Source organism: Oncorhynchus kisutch, linkage group LG4 (assembly GCF_002021735.2).
Source record: "Oncorhynchus kisutch isolate 150728-3 linkage group LG4, Okis_V2, whole genome shotgun sequence".
In the NCBI taxonomy this organism is placed as follows: Eukaryota; Metazoa; Chordata; class Actinopteri; order Salmoniformes; family Salmonidae; genus Oncorhynchus; species Oncorhynchus kisutch.
Window position 1 is genome coordinate 45,151,523 of NC_034177.2, and position 21,264 is coordinate 45,172,786.

General features: G+C 40.3%; 1 protein-coding gene across 2 annotated transcripts in view; it reads right to left on the reverse strand.

Moving 5' to 3' along the window:
* LOC109889591 (spondin-1-like) overlaps positions 1 to 16,825 on the reverse strand; it is a 134,456-nt gene extending 117,631 nt beyond the window's left edge. The window contains exons 1-4 of one of the 2 annotated variants that reach the window (XM_020481138.2): positions 16,770 to 16,825; positions 16,169 to 16,431; positions 7,776 to 7,882; positions 2,555 to 2,688 (exon numbers count right to left, since the gene is read on the reverse strand). In XM_020481138.2, the coding sequence (XP_020336727.1) occupies positions 2,555 to 2,688; positions 7,776 to 7,882; positions 16,169 to 16,431; positions 16,770 to 16,810 (545 nt within the window). In that variant the 5' untranslated portion in view covers positions 16,811 to 16,825. The other variant, XM_020481139.2, reaches the window with a different exon arrangement.
* Positions 16,826 to 21,264: the final 4,439 nt, after the last annotated feature.

A 21,264-nucleotide genomic window follows, 5' to 3' on the forward strand; every position in this document is an offset into this window, starting at 1 on the left:
TCCAAGTCTATGTATATAGGACAGCAGCCTCTAAGGTGCAGGGTTTGCGTAACCGCGTGGAAGCCACCCTCTGGTGAGCCCTGCGGTTGCGGCCGGTGCAGTTCCCGTACCAGGCGATGATACAGCCCGACAGCATTGATAGTTACAATGTTTTTTGGTCTGAACGAAAATCTAAGGGTGGTGGTGTTGCTATATACATAAAGACGTTTTCAGCGATCATTCTGACTTCTTCTACCAAACCCAAGCAATGTGAATATCTGTCTTTCAACATAAATTCCTGCGCATCCTTGAATCTTGTTGTCTCCTGTTGTTATTGACCCTCATCTGCTATTGATGGCTCCTGGATTGTATTTTTTGATTACACTCACAGAATGTCAAATCTCAATTTGTGCTTATGGGTGAACTCTGATAAACTCCGATTGTTCACAATGTAACAAGGTTGAATGCAAAGTGTCCTCTAAAATGGTCTTTGATTGATCTTATTTCAAACAACACTCCACATTGTTTTAATGCTTCTGGTGTTTTGCAAATTATATAAGTTATCACTGTACTACTGTCTATGTAAGGGATGGTTCCTAAACTGCCTCCACGTATCATCATGAAAAGAAACTGCAGTTTGATACTCAAGAGTTTTTGAAAAATTGGCTGGAATTGATTTGAATTCATTCCCGATGTTGAATTAGCCTTTTCTTATTTCCATAAACTATTCCAGGATGTATGCAACAAACATTCTCTAATAACTATCAGCCCATATCTAAATTGCCTGTCCTGGCAAAGGTATTGGAGTCCCTTGTCAATAAGCAGCTTAAGGCCTACCTTAAGGCCTACAGCACTGTCAAAACACACTTTGAGGGTTTTGAATGATAGGCATTGTGACCTGGATCAGAAGCTGCATTGTGTGTCTGTATTCATAGACTTGTCAAAGGCATTTGACACTGTGGACCATACTGTCTTGCTGCAGAGATTGAAGTGTATTGGGATTACTGGTCATGCTCTGTAGTGATTTGTGAACTACATGTCAAATCGAATCCAGTGTGTGATGGTTGTAAGTCGGACACCATCGAGTTGTGCTCGGGTGTGCCTCAAGGATACATTTTAGGTCCCCTGTTGTTTATTATTTATATCAACAACATTGGGAGACATATTGAGACAGCTGATGTTCATTTTTATGCGGATGACACTGTTCTCTATTCATGTTGCAGCAGTTTGACTTTGGCTTTTGAAAAAGCTCAAACAGTGTTTAACATTCAACAGAATCTGTATGACTTGAAGGTTCTTCTGAATTCCTTAAAAACAAAATGCATAGTAATTTCCTATCCTAAAGACTCTGAAAACCATGTAATTACTACCTTGGAAGGCCATTCTATAGAACAAGTGAAGACGTACAAATATCTGGGAGTTTGGGTAGATGAGAAGTTGCGCTTCACCACCCATGTAAAGAGCCTTGTCAGGAAACTCAAGATGCGTATTGGGTTTTATTACTGGCATAAAGCTAGTTTTTTCTTTGCCGCCAGAAAAGAGTTGATTCGTCAAACGTCTTTCTGTGTTGGACTACGGTGATACTATGTATGTGCAAGCCTCAAGCTCTACACTGAAGGCTCTTGACTCTGTATCATGCAGCCCCTCGTTTGGTCACCAATCTCACCATTGTGATCTCTACAGGGTTGTCGGGTGGACATCACTAGCAACACGCAGACATGTATTTGTCTCTAGTTTGTCACCTGATGTCACTAGTTTGCGTTGCCATATGTAAGGAAGCATGTTGTTGAACCTCAAGCACACCACACACATGCCTCCACACACACACTTTGTTTGCTGTTGTATTTGTGCTGTTGACAGTGTCATATGTATGTGTTGTCCGTTTTGTCTTACATTGTTTTTTTAAATCCCCGCCCCTATCCCCACAAGAGGCATTCTGCCTCTTGCCAGGCTGTCATTGTAAATAATAATTTGTTCTTATTTTAGAAGAAATTGTGAATTGTGCTAAGGTGCCAATATATTTGACCACATCTGTATCAATAGAGAAATAGTATTCTGAAACAAATAATTGTTAGCATATTTGACCACATCTGTATCAATATTGAGAAACAGTATTCTGAAACAAATAATTGTTAGCATTAACAGGTCTTGTCCCATCTTGATTACTGTCCGGTAATATGGTCAAGTGAAGCAAAGAAAGACTTGGCAAAGCTGTAGCTGGCTCAAAACAGAGCATTGTGCCTTGCACATACAGAACTCACATCAACAACATGCATGCCAGTCTTTTCTGGATGAGGGTTGACGAGAAACTAACTGCTTCTCTTCTAGATTTAAATGAGAAATATTACTGAGGGGACACTCAAACACATTAAATATATATATATATATACACACACACACACACACACACAGTGTTTTTGTGACTTGTTTTGTGCTTTTTGTGGAACTCAGAAAGAGTTGCCTTCTGCAAAAGCAAACAAATAAATGAACAAATCCCAGTAACAGTGGCTAATGGTAGTGGTAGTAGTGTAATAACTGTTGTAATAGTATCAGTATTTTTAAAAAAGGTACCGACTTGAGGATGACACAGCCGCTGCCAGAAGGTGGTGCTGTCCAGAACACTTGGATCCGGGTCCTCCTGCGGGGGGTGCTCTCCGTCACAGCCGGGGGACAGTTGGTCATGAACTGGGTGTCCTCCTCATCTATGATCTAGGGAACACAGGAAACCAGTCAGAATTACAACACTTCTCACCAAAATCAATTTATGGACAAAAAGCAAAAGAATAAACCATTTAACATTTTCCATTTTCAAAAATAGATCACGAATCTTTGAGAAATGTATTTTAATTTTCACCCCATGGTGCTCTGCTCACTACGTCTGTGCCGATAAAGTTGAATGTTTCAATTATCACAACTCAGACTTGTGATTAATTTTCATTAATGATCTATGCTATAATTCAGGGCTCCTTGTAATCAACCAATGGTTTAGCGTTTTAGACAGGCTGTAATTTGTATTCTGTTGTCAACTCGCTGCTGCGTCACACTCCACTACGCCCTCATACCAGGATCAATAGTGTATTTCACAGTCACACGTGGCTGAATGTTTTCATATGGAATCCTTTTCAGATGCCAACACTGGCATTACACGTACTGTAATAATCTGTTTTGTGTAGTTTGATATGTGAACAACTTCTCTTAAAACTGATGAAAACTCAGATGTCTTCAGTTCAAAATGATAGATAACTGTAACGGCCACTGTTGGTGGAAGGTGAGGACCAATGCGCAGCGTGGTAAGTGTTCATATTTTTAATAATGTAATGAACACTGAACAAAAACAAATAAAACGACAAATGAACAGTCCTGTATGGTGCTGAAAAAACACTGAACAGAAAAGAATCACCCACAACTCAAGGGTGAAAACAGGCTACCTAAGAATGGTTCTCAATCAGGGACAACGATTGACAGCTGCCTCTGATTGAGAACCATACTAGGCCAAACACAGAAATCCCAAATCATAGAAAAAAGAACATAGACTGCCCACCCCAACTCACGCCCTGACCACACTAAAACAAAGACAAAACAAAGGAACTAAGGTCAGAACGTGACAATAACAGAGTTGTCGTAATACATTATGACATTGAATTCCACTGTAGGTATGTTGTTTCACCTCATCTCTCTACAAATGTGACTGGTTGACTGACAGTTGAGTGTACAGTATATAACAATCTAGGCATCCCTTCACCTGTCCTTGAAAGTAGGACAGTAATAAAATAATTGTATTTAATTTATTTATACTCCAAATTACGCAATGAAACAGTGGTAAAACAGTGTTGTGAGTCCATGGCGTGTCCAGCCCAGTCCCCCTCTATGTCACGGCCATGAGAGTAATAAAAGCCAGGCGTGACGAGCAGCAGACTCACACAGAGATGACCTCTGGGGGCCGGTTGAATGTTCGCCAGCTGCCCTGACTCCACAATCATATTGATCTAACAGCCAGATGCTTTACACATGACAGAAGTAAGGGAGGGAAGCAATTTTCCTTGATAAATTTGTGTAAGAGGAAGAATTCCTTCTGGAGGTATTTTAGAAGAAGAAGAAAAAGTCTTCATTGATACTGACAATTGTTTCAATTTGCATTCTGTCTAGGCACCCGTGAGCCCAGTCTTCCCTCCCTATAACTAGTATCTCTCACTCTCTCTGTCTTTGTCTCTTTCTCTCTGTGGCTCTCTCTTTTCTCTCTCTGACTCACATAAGCTCCACCAGGATTCCTCCATAGTATTCCTTAGGCCTCATTATACTCATAGTGAAATGTCTTTTTGTGCCTCTTCACCATTGAGGTCCTGTCAGTCACAGGCAGCTACAAACAACTGACAGTGCTGAGGAAAACAACACATTTATAGGAGGAAGCTGAACTTGGAGTTGAGTTACTTCGGAAACTGTGCTTTTCTTACAGAACACCCAGCCTATATCTATTTGTTACCCTGTGGGAAGGAGGAGGGAATGATTCCATTGTCTTGTAGGGGGAGGGGGGAGTCTGGAGGAGCAGCTGAACACTGCTGTTTTCATAGTGATTCCATCCCGAGTGACACAGCAAACACAGATGCTTCGCAGCGCCTGCTAAAGTATATGTGCCTTTTCAAGGAGATGCAGATGGGGGAAAATCAAGACATGGAATAAATGATAGCTTGGCAAAAGACTCAGGGCGGATGTAACTTTCTGACACAATATTTAAAATGTCACAACATGTGATTTAAAAGTAGCGTGTTTCTTCCGATCTCGATGGAAATCTCCAGACTCGAGAGCACTAAACATTTGCCTTGAGCCTCCTATCAATCAAACACTTACATTACTACGGAAACCCGTAGAGATGTTCAAGCAATCTCTGATATCAAATCTTATTATGTGATATTTTTCAAACAGTACAAATGTCTGAACATGTTTGCTACAGTACAAGAGAATCAATATATAGAGTTATACCTCATATTACTGTATACTTTATTAGCAGATTGACTTTAAATGTTTAAAAAATAAAACAGAACATCAATGTCATGCTGCAGTGAGCTTCAGCCTTGAGAGCTAGCTCAAGGATGCTACTAAATAACAGTTGCGTGCAATCTCTGGCCCAAATAAAAACAGCAATGAACTGTGCTTTATACAAATACAGCAGCTGAGATGGTAATGGTAACACTACTGCTGTTCCCTCCATTAAAAGCTTTGACGCTGGCTGGGTTTGTGAGAAAAGCTTTTAAAAAAGGAGATCACTTGGACAGAAAACACACTCTTAAAGTAAAGATGGACTGTTGTTTCTCTTTGCTTATTTGAGCCATTCTTGCCATAATATGGAACTTGGTCTTTTACCAAATAGGGCCTTTTTCTATATATCACCTCTACCTTGTCACAACACAACTGATTGGCTCAAACACAAGGAAAGAAATTAACTTAACAATGCACACATGTTAATGGTAATGCATTCCAGGTGACTACCTCATGAAGCTGGTTGAGAGAATGCCAAGAGTGTGCAAAGCTGTCCTCAAGGCAAAGGGTGGCTACTTTGAAGAATCTCAAATATAAAATATATTTAGATTTGTTGAACACTTCTTTTGGTTACTACATGATTCCATATGTGTTATTTCATAGTTTTGATGTCTTCACTATTATTCTACATGGTAGAAAATAGTAAATTGACCAATTCGGCCACTTGGGTACATTTAGGCAAACTCGTGAGGGACACCTGGCAGACTTTAAAAAAATTTAAATGTTTATTTAACAAGGCAAGTCAGTTAAGAAAAAATTGTTTACAATGACGGCCTACACAGGCCAATCCCGGCCAATTGTGCGCAGCCCTATGGGACTCTCAATAACGGCCTGTTAATGTGATATAGACTGGATTCGAACCAGGAGATGCAGTGCCTTAGATCACTGTGCCCATTGGGAGACTTCATATTACATATTATGTAGCTCTCATTCTTGAATGTATCAGTCAGAAACTTTGCACACACACTGTCGCCCTGTTGTGGACAACATCTAAATTATTCCCAGCTTCCTACCTCAATGTATGGCCTTTATTTTGCATTTAAAGGATGGTGCAACAAAAAAAAATAAAAACGCATGTTTTTTTGTTTATTTTATCTTTATCCCGATCTATTGTGTTATATTCTCCTACAGTAATTTCACATCTCCACAAACTTCAAAGTGTTTCCTTTCAAATAGTATCAAGAATATGCATATCATTGTTTCAGGTCCTGAGCTACAGGCAGATAGTTCCTCAATCATACCCAAATCTAACAGTATGATGCTGTAAAGAAAGCAGGCCAAATGTTTTGCCTTTGGAAAAGGTGTGAAGTTCAGTTCTGCTTCTTAAAAATGTGATTAAATGAGTGGTACAACTATACCTTTATCAGGATAGATGCCATGGTCATTATGACACAGGGGGCTATTGAAACTTGGTCACGGTGACCATATATTTCCCCTGACCTGTTAACCATTTCCCCCTCACTATGTCATATCCTGCTGTGGTATAATATTCCTTCACTAAAGGAGTCTGCTACTGTAGATCATCCAACGCTAATGTGTATTATCCCTGCTACATGTAATGCACTCGCCCCCTTTGACCTAACGAGCAGATATGCAACTGAGTCAGCTTGTCTGTCTATCCATAGCAACGTAGAAACAAAGTGATGCTTTTAATCTCTGTAAACACAAGGTTATATCTAATCTGGGCTCATCTCTCTCCAAACAAACTTAGTTTGCTTCCCTTGCTTCCCTGGGTGATAACTTCTCTGGCCTAGATAAATAAGAGCGAGGAGGGTTAGGAAATCTGTGTGTTTGTTTCTCTGAGGTCTAAGGCACAAGTGGAGTATTTTACTAACTTTATCTACACATACTTTAGTTTTATTTAAAATGAATGAGGACGTTTTTTGTACATCTCCCAGCAGATGTTCATTAGGATGGGAAATCAGATGTGCTGTGTCATGCTGATCTCATTGAATCATTTGTCAATTATTTGTGCAATTAAATGATGACAATCAGTCCCACTTTACAATAGGTTGTTATCAATTTCTATCTTAGCGATACACAGGCAAATTTGCCCTTCTTCTGTTTGACGGGCAGAGCCCACAATGGATGGAAAATTAACCTAAACTATACATACCTGTCAGGCAATAAATAGTACACTTTTATTTTATATCACTCAAATATACAAATAAATGGTGGCTACTATTGAGAGACACCGTCAATGCATTGGGCGGGCTGCGGGCTTGCCCCCCCCCCCCCAGCTGTGAATGGTTTGCTTGATATTTAATGAAATGTAACATTATTGACAACAACTTCTACAAAGACCTAAAAACAAGTCAGTAGTAATGCGATTGTAATAATCATGTCATGACCTCAACAGGACCATAATGCATATTGAATGTATTTGATTATCTATTTTGGGTGGCATTAGGGACATTTGATGATGCCAATGAAAATGGGATTCAAACCTTGAGAGTAGAAGACGGTTACACACTCAAGGAGACGAAGGAGCCAGTGTGGGCTGAAGCTAAGCAGGTTGTGGGATGGTTTGTTCCTTTTTACATTATGAGGTAGTTAAGGATGTTTGTTCTCACTGTTGGAGAACTCTCTCACTCAGTAGGTGGTGTATTTTCATCGCAAGTTGAGCGAAAGAGACAACTCTTCCGTTTAGCTGTTTTTACTGAGGTTTTAGGAGGAATGTATTGACTCTTTTTTTGTGGTGATTTTGTAATATAAAGATAATTACTCAAATATGAGCACAGAAAACATGCACAGTATATTACCTGGAATTTGCCAGCATAGTGGTCGTCTCTGGTTCCTTCCGTCCCCTCCTTCAGAGCGATGAGTGTAAAGCCTCTAAAATAGGAGGGACTGGAGGCGTACAGAGTCACTGGAAACAGGAAAGGAGGGGAGTTAAGAGAATATAGGTCAAAGATAAAGTAAGTAGTCCCATCCCAAGGGCAGACCCTCCCAGGTACTGAGAAGAGAGAAACAAACTCAGCTGGTGGAGCCAACTACATGATTTGGGCCATTTCCTGGTTGCTAGAATTCTAATAGTTCGCTACATTTCAGTTTGTGACAAAACAAGCAAGTATAGTGAAGAGAATCATTGTACCAAATAAACCGCTGCGAAAAATATTTTCCATTACAAAAATATTGAATTTTCAGCTGTGTGAAGGGGTGTACAAAACCAAACGTAAGAGAGACTGACATGGATGTTACTGACACTTTCCCTCTGTGTACATCTAAGTGTGATATGTGCTGCTTTGTTCGGGAACAACTTCAATATACTTACAGTTGAAGTCGGAAGTTTACATTCACCTTAGCCAAATACATTTAAACTCAGTTTTTCACAAATCCTGACATTTAATTGTAGCAAAAATTCCCTGTCTTAGGTCAGTTAGGATCAACACGTTATTTTAAGAATGCGAAATGTCCGAATAATAGTAGAGAGAAGATTTATTTCACCTTTAATTTCTTTTATCACATTCCTAGTGTTTCAGAAGTTTATATACACTCAATTAGTATTTGCCTTTAAATTGTTTAACTTGGGTCAAATGTGTGGGTGGCCTTCCACAAGCTTCCCACAATAAGTTGGGGGAATTTTGGCCCAATCCTCCTGACAGAGCTGGTGTAACTGAGTCAAGCTTGTAGGCCTCCTTGCAAGCACACTCTTTTTCAGTTCTGCCCACACATTTTCTATGGGATTGAGGTCAGGGCTTTCTGATGGCCACTCCAATACCTTGACTTTGCTGTCCTTAAGCCATTTTGCCACAACTTTGGAAGTATGCTGGGGTCATTGTCCATTTGGAGACCTATTTGCGACCAAGCTTGAACTGATGTCTTAAGATGTTGCTTCCATAACTTCCCATACTCAAGATGGCATCTATTTTGTAAAGTGCACCAGTCCCTCCTGCAGCAAAGCACCCCACAATATGATGCTGCCACCCCCGTGCTTCACGGTTGGGATTGTGTTCTTCAGCTTGCAAGCCTCCCCCTTTTTCCTCCAAATTTAACGATGGTCATTATGGTCAAACAGTTATATTATTGTTTCATTTGACCAAAAAGTATGATCTTTGTCCCCATGTGCAGTTGCAAAACCATAGCCTGGCTTTTTTATGGTGGTTTTGGTCCTTGGAAGAAGGACTCGTTTTACTGTGGATATAGATACTTTGTTTCCTCCAGCATCTTCACAAGGACCTTTGCTGTTGTTCTGGGATTGATTTGCATTTTCACACCATTCTTTTGATTTTCCCATGATGTCAAGCAAAGAGGCACTGAGTTTGAAGGTAGGACTTGAAATACATACACAGGTACCCCTCCAATTTTCCAAGCTGTTTAAAGGAACAGTCAACTTAGTGTATGTAAATAATCTGTCTGTAAACAATTGTTGGAAAAATGACTTGTGTGATGCACAAAGTAGCTGTCCTAACCAACTTGTCAAAACTATAGTTTGTTTAACAAGACATTTGTGGAGTGGTTGAAAAAATGAGTTTTAATGACTCCAACCAAAGTGTATGTAAACTTCCTTCAACTGTATGTCCTTTTTGCCGCACATGACCATTCAACTGGGCAGTAGTGTCACGCCCTGACCTTAGTTATCTTTGTTTTCTTTACTATTTTGGTTAGGTTAGGATGTGACGAGGGTGGTATGTGTGTTTTTGTCTTGTCTAGGATTTTTTGTATATCTATGGGGTTTTGGGATTGTCTAGGTAAATGTAGGTCTATGGTGGCTTGAATTGGTTCCCAATCAGAGACAGCTGTTTATCATTGTCTCTGATTGGGGATCCTATTTAGGTTGCCATTTTCCATTTAGGTTTGTGGGTTATTGTCTATGTGTAGTTGCATGTCAGCCCTCGTTATTATTAGCGTCACGGTCATTTTGTTGAATGTTTTCATGTCACGCAGTGCTTTGGTCTCATCGTTACTACGAACGTGACAAGTAGTCCAGGTGCGCCAACTAGAACCTGTAGAACCTGTCTGGTTGATTTAGAGGTCAAGAAAGCAGAGCAACGCCTGATCATGAACAAACCTCTTCGCATTTTAGCAACAATTGAGTCAATTGATCTTATTTGGGGACAATACAATGAAGAATTCAATTATTGTTTTTGAGTACAAAATCAGACTAGGCTGCAGTGAAAATGTTATTTGAATAACAGCCATAAAGCCCTGTGATTTTAATGTTTCATTACATTTGGATCTGCTGTGGGTCTACTCTCAACCGTTTATAAGGTTTAGAAAGGAACATTAGCATGCCAGTCTGGCTGTATTTTAAGTTCTGATACTGAGATGCGGTGTCACTTCCAGATCATCATTCTCCCAATTTGTCCTATAATTTCACATGACTGGGCAGGGACAAAGCTATGGGTGAGCCAGGCCCACCCACTGTGGAGCCAGGCCCATCCAATCAGAATATGTTTTTCCACACAAAAGGGCTTTATTACAGTCAGAAATACTCCTCAGTTTCATCAGCTGTCCGGGTGGCTGGTCTCAGAAGATCCAGCAGGTGAAGAAGCCAGATGTGGAAGTCCTGGGCTGGCATGGTTACACGTGGTCTGTGGTTGTGAGGCCCTTGTGGACGTACTGCCAAATTCTCTAAAATGACATTGAATGTGGCTTATGGTAGAGAAATAAACATTCAATTCTCCGGCAACAGCCCTGGTGGAAATTCCTGCAGTCAGCATGCCAGTTGCAGGATCCCTCAAAACTTGAGACATCTGTGGCATTGTGTTGTGTGACATAACTGCACATTTTAGAATGGCCTTTTATTGTACCCAGAACAAGGTGCACCTGTGTAATAATCATGCTGTTTAATCAGATTCTTAATATGCCACACCTGTTAGGTGGAAGGATTATTTTGGGAAAGGAGAAATGCTCACTAACAGGGATGTAAACAAGTTTGTGCACTAAATTTGAGAGAAATAAGCTTAGTGTATCTGGAAAATTTGGGGGATCTTTATTTCAGCTCATGAAACATGGGACACACGCTACATGTTGCATTTATATTTTTTTCCCGTACCTTTCACGATGGTAGCCCACTAATTAAAGAGCATGGAAACAACTCGCAAATGCGCATATTGTTATTATGCAAATTTTGAAATATTTGCATGAAAATCTTTGGCCAATTGGATGGAAACCTAGCTATATACACCCCAATGGCAAGTGCGCTAGTCCAGTGTCACTTTGATTATGCCTCCACATCATGGTTCACCAGCAGCCCCAAACATATAAAGCATAAACTACAGACAAACTTGTAAGAATTGTACTTAAACTCCCCCTCAAGCATTTTTTGTCTGCATCTATGAAATTGTTATTATGTATTTATGTCAAATAAAATAGGGACCACAATGGAAATAGGTCCGACTTTATAGTGCAATCCCGGTCCCTTTTAAAAATCTTCACACTGTGTGTGTGTGTGTCAAATCGTATGTCGCATACGCCTTTGTCGCATTTCACCTTACCGTAAAAGCCCTTAACCAACAATGCAGTTCAAGAAAATAGAGTTAAGAAAAGATTTACTAAATAAAAATTTGGAAATCCAATAGTAACAAAAGAAAAGTACATAACAATAACGATACTATATAAAAATGGGGTATCGGTACCGAGTCAATGTGCAGAGGCACAGGTTAGTCGAGGTAATTTGTAAAGTGACTACGCATGGATAATAAACAGTGAGTAGCAGCAGTGTAAAAACATATCTTTGACAATTTATTGGGCCATCCTGGGACGAAGATGCAACCAGTCAGTGCTCTCGATGGTGCAGCTGTAGAACTTTTTGAGGATCTTGGGATCCTGCCTAATCTTTTCAGTGTCCTGAGGGGAAAAGGTGTTGTTGTACCCTCTTCACAACTGTCTTTATGTATTTAGACCATGATAGTTCATTGGTGATGTGGACACCAAGGAACTTGAAACTCTCAACCCGCTCCACTTCAGCCCCGATGTTAATGGGGGCCCGTCCTGCCCTCCTTTTCCAATAATCCACGATCAGCTCCTTTGTCTTGCTCACATTGAGGGAGAGGTTGTTGTCCTGGCACCATACTGCCAGGTTTCTGACCTCCTCCCTTCAGTCTGTCTCATCATTGTCTGTGATCAGACCTACCACTGTTGTGTCGTCAGCAAACTTAATGATGGTGTTGGAGTTGTGCTTGGCCATGCAGTCATGGGTGAACAGGGAGTACAGGAGGGGACTAAGCACACACCCCTGAGGGGCCCCAGTGTTGAGGATCAGCATAGCAGATGTGTTGTTGCCTACACTTACCACCTGGGGGGGGGGGGGGGGATCCAGTTGCAGATCCAGTTGTTTAGGCCCAGGGTCCTTAGCTTAGTGAAGAGCTTTGTGGGTATTATGGTGTTGAATACTGAGCTGTAGTCAATGAACAGCATTCTCACATAGGTGTTCCTTTTGTCCAGGTGGGAAAGAGCAGTGTGGAATGCGATCGAGATTACGTCATCTGTGGATCTGTTGGGGCAGTATGCAAATTGATGTAGGTCTAGGGTTTCCATCATGGTGGTGTTGATGTGAGCCATGACCAGGCTTTCAAAGCACTTCATGGCTACCGACGTGAGTGCTACGGGGTGGTAATCATTTAAGCAGGTTACCTTCACTTTCTTGGGCACAGGGACTATGGTGGTCTTTTGAAACATGTAGGTATTACAGACTCCGTCCAGGAGAGTTTGAAAATGTCAGTGAAGACACTTGCCAGTACAAGTCCTGGTAATCCATCTGGCCCTGCGGCTTTAAACTTACCTAGTTAAATCAAATTTAAAAAACATTTCAAAAAGTATCTCACATCGGCTACGGAGTGCGTGATCACAGTCGTCCTGAACAGCTGGTTCTCTCATGCATGCTTCAGTGTTGCTTGCCTCGAAGCAAGCATAAAGGAATTTAGCTCGTCTGGTAGGCTAGCGTCACTGGGCAGCTCTCGGCTGTGCTTCCCTTTGTAGTCCGTAATAGTTTGCAAGCCCTGCCACATCCGACGAACGTCAGAGTCGGTGTAGTAGGATTCAATCTTAGTCCTGTATTGACGCTTTGCCTGTTTGATGGTTCATCTGAGGGCATAGCGGGTTCATCTGAGGGCATAGCGGGATTTCTTATAAGTGTATAGCGGATGTGGCCTGTAATCCATGGCCTCTGTTTCTGAAATGTACGTACGGTCACTGTGGGGATGAAGTCTTCGATGCACTTATTGATGAAGCCGGTGACTGAGGTGGTATACTCCTCAATGACATTGGATGAATCCCAGAACTTATTCCAATCTGCACTATCAAAACATCTGACCACTTCCGTATTAAGCGAGTCACTGGTACTTCCTGCTTTATTTTTTTCTTGTAAGCAGAAATCAGGAGGATTGAATTATAGTCAGATTTGCCAAATGGAGGGCGAGGGAGAGCTTTGTATGCGTCTCTGTGTGTGGAGTAACGGTGGTCTAGACTTGTCTTCCCTCTGGTTGCACATGTGACATGCTGGTAGAAAATACATAAAATGTGCATATCTAAAAAAAATGGTGTATCCCAAAGACAACAAAAAATGACTGACAAATAAAATCAATCAATCCAAAATGTGCAGTGGTCATTTGATGAATGGAAAGAGACATCCGTTACAAAACACCAAAATATTTAAAAGCATTTAATACTGGGTAGGCCTACAAGATAGGGAAGGGGGTATTTTCTGTTTTTCGAGGTTCACAGTCTATTTATTGTGATGTTTAAAAATGTAATGTGCCTGAGTCGTTATGCTTTGTTTATTGGTTGTGTGGTCCATTGGAACAGGAAATTTGTGGAAAATTCATTGCATATATTTTATATAATTATACATATGGCATCAAAATGTTGAAAATCTGATTTCCCCCTAGCTGATCATTGTCTGCAGCCGACTTTTATCTTAGTGTAATGAAACAGGCAGAGAGAGTGCGTGCGTCCAACTTTCTGGCCCATAGCCCTGCTTGGCATTGACTGTGCCACAAAAGCATGCTAAAGTGCAAGGGGAGTGTTATGTGAAAACCTTTTTTTTCTTCTTTTTTTTTTACATTGGGGCAGTATTTGTGTCAACAAAAAGTGACCAAAATATTGCTCAAACAACGATTTCTCAATTGACATGACTAGAACTGCTAAATAGTACCAGAAAAAAAATACAACTAAACAAAAATAGAAATAATTTCAGTTGACTAACATTGACTACTAAATGGAATGGACAAAAGTTTTTGGAGAGATTTTCAGTATTAAGCACAATTCATATTAGCAGCACAGTTCTGTTCAGCAGTGGGAAGGACGTGGCACACTCACCATAGCCTACATCAGCTGGTGAGCTGCAGGCGAGCAAGCTATGAGTGTGGGCAGACAGGCTCCGAATACACATATCGCGCAGGCAATGCTTGCTTCCATGTAGCTAACTAGTCACCACCAGACTTCTAGTTAGTTACCCATTGCCTAGTTAAGAAGCACAAGCTGCTTTAGGAAAATAAAACAATACAATACTCCCTTGAGTATAGAAAAGTTGTTGAATTTGTAGTCTCACTCAACCCTCACACTTTTCCCACTGTATTTCATAGCCAGGTTCTGTAACCAACATACTAACCAAGTCTCCCTCGTATGCTCTTGACAAAATTGCTTGATTCTAGCCATTACCATCTAAAAGATATAACCCACAATACCGGCGCTACGTTTTTTTCTTTCTATTGTGTATTTTACATTCATAAAGCGTATACCGGGCTTTTCTAAAACTAGGCTACTTGCTGACCGGACAGTTAACTATTTGTTTAGGCAACACCTTGTTCAGTCATGTTACCTCATTAGCTAGCTATAGCTAAAAACCTGGGGCGCGTTCAGCAGGAAGCAACGTTTTGGAACGTTCGGATAGAAATATTCTATGTAGAACAAACATGCCTCTCTGACATTTTGAATAAGGAATAATGTTGGCTCTGTTAATAGAATTTCTATCTGCAGCGTTCAGGTATGTTTTGCAACTGAACGTGGCCTTGGTGGCATGGAAAGAAAGGGAAATGGATAGCGAACAATTTATTGACTAAATCCCACTACACTATATCTGACTGGGTAAATAACTTTATTTTGAATTAATGTGGACCCAGTGACTCAGACTTGAACACTTGGACCAGGACTCAAGCACGAGGACTTCAGCCATAGGGACTTGTGACTTGACTCGTGATTCGACCATTGGTGACTCATTATTTAATCTGAATCGAACACAAGGTACCTGGAACTTGATTCTGACTCGAGGTTTAGTGACTCGACTACATCACTGGGCGAAACAGTCATTAGCTCCAGTTCAAAGTCATTAGCCCCATTCTACTTTTGGACATAAATGTGGCTGCAACGTCTGTGGAACGTTGATAACAATGACAACTGAGTGACAGAGGTGCAACCCATACTACTTTGCATCTGGTGATTGTACTACTCTTCCACTCTCTCTGCTTGTGTGTGTGCTTGTTTTGTATGTAATATGCAATATCTAGGTAGGCTGAATTAGGTCCCCGTACATGGTCAGATAATTGTTATATATTATTTACTTGTCGGTCATATTTCTGCTGTTGGGAAGAAAATATGTTATGCTTTGGAAGAAAATATGATGTTATGCAGAAGAATATGTCGGTAGGACAAGGCTATGTATGTTTGATCAAATGGAAGTCAGTGATTTATGTTTACTATAAATTAATGGAGGCAATACAAATGTGATGTGACTAAAATGAAAGGGCATTTTGTTGACTAAAATGGGCCACTGTTTGTGCTATTTTGACACAAAGACTAAATCATTATTCAAATGACAAATCTGACTCAGACTTAAGGCTATTTTTGTCAAAATTACTAAGACTAGACTTTAAAAAATGTTTTAAAGAGTGCCAAAATGAACACTGCATTGGGGAGGGGTGGTGCATTTGTTTTATGACACCTTGAGTTGGACCAACCCCACCCCCTGTAAATTTCCAACTGTCCCTATATGTTTTGCATTTCAAGTGACATAATGAGGTGTGATAAGTAGCCTACTCTGGTTGGCTACATTTACGAAATGAAGTCACTTGTGCACGGAACTTAAACTTGACTTTGGTGTTAGGCTACTGGAGTAAGCTACTTTCTGATAGTTGTCATTTCAAAGCCACTTCAATTTGGTGGATATAACAAAAGCCAAGTAAGTAACTGAGTAAAATGTGCTCTAGTTGCATACCTCTGTAGATGCTAGCAGGTTGGTAGTTTTCGGGGTCCCCCTCTACTCTTAGCCGAAACTCATTGTAGCCATCTCTCCGTGTACCCTGTGTCTGTGCCCGTAAAATCCTGCCGCAATATCCATCCGACTTCGCATGCTTATCTGTGGGTTCTTCGACGAAAGCGAGAGCATTGCACATAAAACTCGAAACGAAATACTGCAAAAGCAGCAAATGCATATACATTCCCATAATATATGTTCTGGTGCGAAGTTCTCTATTCCACCTATAAAAGGAAACAAAATATAGGAGTATAAATTCTCTCACCACAGTCCCCACGAAAATAAATACCTGCAAACTATTTAGCCCTGACACTTGGTAGAAATTGTGTGAGAAACCGCGGTGAATCCCATCCCAGACGGGCGGGTTTTGAAGTTCGATGGCACTGCTTCAGTACCTATAGTTACACTGATTTGAGAGGAAAGCGGTGATAGGTGGCTTGAGTGATGAGTTAAGGGAGTAGGCTCGTTCTCAGGGTCCGGGAAATAGCGAAGCGCAGCATTGAAACGAATAGATTGAAGCGATGAAAGCAGCAGAGTTTAAACAAAACCCAGACATTCCTACCAGTGGCGGCTGTGAGCCTGTGACCGAGGAGCGTTTGACATTCTTGATGAGACGCAGGAAAGCTGTCCGCCAATGTTTGCACAGCCGTGGATCTCACAAGTTAATTACATCAGCGCGCTCATAACAATTGTGTGTCTTTTCTTTGCGTTAAACATTTTATTAATGGTAATTGGGGTACAATCGTTTGGTATATCAAAACCATGTCTCAATTAGTTACGTTTGATGATGAAAGAATTATAGTTTATTTGAAAGTGCATGATTTATTTTAACTTTAGGGAATAGATCGGCTTTAATATTACATATAGATTGTGGCTTCATCTATATAATTGTCTGCATCATTTCCAATCCCCCATAGTGTATTTATAAAACATATACAGTACCAGTCAAAAGTTTGGACACACCTACTCGTTCAAGGATTTTTCTTTATTTTCACTATTTTCTACATTGTAGAATAATAGTGAAAACATAAAAACTATGAAATAATACATGCTGGTTAAGTGTGCCTTGAATTCTAAATAAATTACAGACAGTGTCACCAGCAAAGCACCCCCACACCATTACACCTCCTCCTCCATACTTCACGGTGGAAACTACACATGCAGAGATCATCTGTTCACCTACTCTGCATCTCACAAAGACACAGCAAATTTGGACTCATCAGACCAAAGGACAGATTTCCACCGGTCTAGTGTCCACGCAGTCTCCTCTGAACAGTTGACATTGAGATGTGTCTGTTACTTGAATCATTTATTTGGGCTGCAATTTCTGAGGCTGGTAACTCTAATGAACTTATCCTATGCAGCAGAGTTAACTGGGTCTTCCTTTCCTGTGGTGGTCCTCATGAGAGCCAGTTTCATCATAGTGCTTGATAGTTTTGATTGGCTCAAACGTATTAAGAAGGAAAGAAATTTCACAAATTAACTTTCAACAAGGTACACCTGTTAATTGAAATGCATACCTCTTGAAGCTGGTTGAGAGAATGCCAAGAGTGTGCAAAGCTGTCAAGGCAAAAGGTGGCTACTTTGAAGAATCTCAAATATAAAATATATATTGATTTGTTTCACACTTTTTTCTTTACTACATGATTCCATATATGTTATTTCAAAGTTTGACATCTTCACTATTATTCTGCAATGTAGAAAAAAACTGAACTTTTGACTGGAACTGTATATATATATATATATATTTGTTTATGTATTTTCCTTTACTATTGTCCCCTAACCCTACCACCCCTCACCTAACTTGACTAAACTAATACGTTTCTACTTCCATCTTATACATACTATATACATTTTACAGACACAATATATTTTACAATAGTTATCTTTTGTTTGTTTTTAACACAACTTATTATTGTAATGGAATTATATTAATCTCATGTGTAAAAGTCACGTGAGATATCTGGAAGTGAATCAAATGTAGCTACAGTATGTGATAATTCATTTAGGCAGACTGTTCAATTTCAGATCAATACATATTTACTAATGGATAGTACCATAGGTCTATCTATAAGGTCCATGTCCAACCCATTAAAACACTGAAATTAGATAATACATTAATAGAACAGTATTACAAATGACCTTTGATACAGAGATAAGCTATTGTGATGTTTCACTGGGGCATCATAGCATTTTTATTCATTTTAAGTAAATTTCATATCTGAGACCAATTGTCATATATTTTCATCATCTGCAAAGTGTCTCCCTTATTCCAGCTTTTCTATGAGCCGCTCAAAAGGATGGAAATTGAAACTATGCAGACCAGTAGGTGTCACAAGAGTATCCTCACACCTCTATTGGCCGGCCGTCTGTCAGTTCTACTCTCCATCCATTGTCTTCTGTCCACACAAATCACTTTGTATACTGTACATAGGCTATACTGTGCCTGCCAATGCGAGTTATTAGTGATCTGGTCTGTATTGAAGAATATGGGAGTTTATTCGCTCTCCTTTCATACTTTAGCCTACGTTATCATAGATGGCTGTGTGGATGTCTGCCATAATGCTCCCCATGCTACCGTTCACTAAAACCTCCTTGAGACAAGCCAATCTCTGCGTTGCTATGTAAACATTTCCCCTAGCAAGGTGAAATAAACATCATTTAACATACATCATTGAATAATGGTGGGTGTTTGGTATGTATGGTAAGGAAAGGTATTCTGGTGTGGACCTGGGAGTGGGACCATGAGGTAGTGATAACAACACGTAGAGGAGAACAGTGCCTGGGGCTAGAGATGGTTACTCTGCATCTGCCATGACGTTGTCTGAAGAAACCCATCTGGCATCTAATCTCTATAACATGTGTATGTATGAGGGGGTGGCTGTTTCCCATATAGAGGCATGTGTGGCTGTTTTTGCAATACTGTTGTGCAATGGTTAATTTTTTATTTTACATCATGCATAAACACAGACACAGATGTGTACATGTACGCTTCAACCTACCAACGTTCGCCTCAAACTATTACCTACTCAATTTTACTGATAATGCCTGACATTAACAACAATCAAGGGCTTTTCACAGTACTGATCCGAACCCAGCTAGACGATGCTGTAGTGTGTAGTTAAATAAAATAAATAAAAAGTGTTCTGGACTGGTTACTTATCCACCATAGTTGCTTAACTGTGCTGGAAATGACCGTTTAAAAAGAAAACTTCAGAGGCAGCTTGGTTTGGGTCAGTACGATAGTGTGAAAGGGGTTTAAGATAAAGATATGAATAATATCATATACAGTGGGGCAAAAAAGTATTTAGTCAGCCACCAATTGTGCAAGTTCTCCCACTTAAAAAGATGAGAGAGGCCTGTAATTTTCATCATAGGTACACTTCAACTATGACAGACAAAATGAGAAGAAAAAAAATCTAGGAAATCACAACGTAGGATTCTTAATGAATTTATTTGCAAATGATGGTGGAAAATAAGTATTTGGTCACCTACAAACAAGCAAGATTTCTGACTCTCACAGACCTGTAACTTCTTCTTTAAGAGGCTCCTCTGTCCTTCACTCGTTACCTGTATTAATGGTACCTGTTTGAACTTGTTATCAGTATAAAAGACTCCTGTCCACAACCTCAAACAGTCACACTCCAAACTCCACTATGGCCAAGACCAAAGAGTTGTCAAAGGACACCAGAAACAAAATTGTAGACCTGCACCACGCTGGGAAGACTGAATCTGCAATAGGTAAACAGCTTGGTTTGAAGAAATCAACTGTGGGAGCAATTATTAGGAAATGGAAGACATACAAGACCATTGATAATCTCCCTCGATCTGGGGCTCCACGCAAGATCTCACCCCATGGGATCAAAATGATCACAAGAACGGCGAGTAAAAATCCCAGAACCACACGGGGGGACCTAGTGAATGACCTGCAGAGAGCTGGGACCAAAGTAACAAAGCCTACCATCAGTAACACACTACGCCACCAGGGACTCAAATCCTGCAGTGCCAGACGTGTCCCCCTGCTTAAGCCAGTACATGTCCAGGCCCATCTGAAGTTTGCTAGAGAGCATTTGGATGATCCAGAAGAAGATTGGGAGAATGTCATATGGTCAGATGAAATCAAAATATAACTTTTTGGTAAAAACTCAACTCGTCGTGTTTGGAGGACAAAGAATGCTGAGTTGCATCCAAAGAACACCATACCTACTGTGAAGCATGGAGGTGGAAACATCATGCTTTGGGGCTGTTTTTCTGCAAAGGGACCATGACGACTGATCCGTGTAAAGGAAAGAATGAATGGGGCCATGTATCGTGAGATTTTGAGTGAAAACTTCCTTCCATCAGCAAGGGCATTGAAGATGAAACGTGGCTGGGTCTTTCAGCATGACAATGATCCCAAACACACCGCCCGGGCAACGAAGGAGTGGTTTCGTAAGAAGCATTTCAAGGTCCTGGAGTGGCCTAGCCAGTCTCCAGATCTCAACCCCATAGAAAATCTTTGGAGGGAAAACCTTGTGAAGACTTACAGAAAACGTTTGACCTCTGTCATTGCCAACAAAGGGTATATAACAAAGAATTGAGATAAACTTTTATTATTGACCAAATGCTTATTTTCCACCATCATTTGCAAATAAATTCATTAAAAATCCTACAATGTGATTTTTTTCTCATTTTGTCTGTCATAGTTGAAGTGTACCTATGAGGAAAATTACAGGCCTCTCTCATCTTTTTAAGTGGGAGAACTTGCACAATTGGAGGCTGACTAAATACTTTTTTGCCCCACTGTACCATGTTCTGTGTCTTCATAAAATAAATCTATTAATAACGTGTAATAGACTATAAAAGTGTTTGGTCACTCTCAGCAGGTAGTGTGTTGGGTCAGTCTGATCTGCTTCTCTGAGACTATACACTGCACTTTGATGGGATTTGCAGGTAATTGATTCAGACGTCCATTACACCCTTCTGAAATATTCTAAACGTGGGAGGCCATCAGATGCAATTACAGTGAGTAAAGGCAGATAACTGAATCTAAATGCATGTCCTCAGGTAGTTGCAGT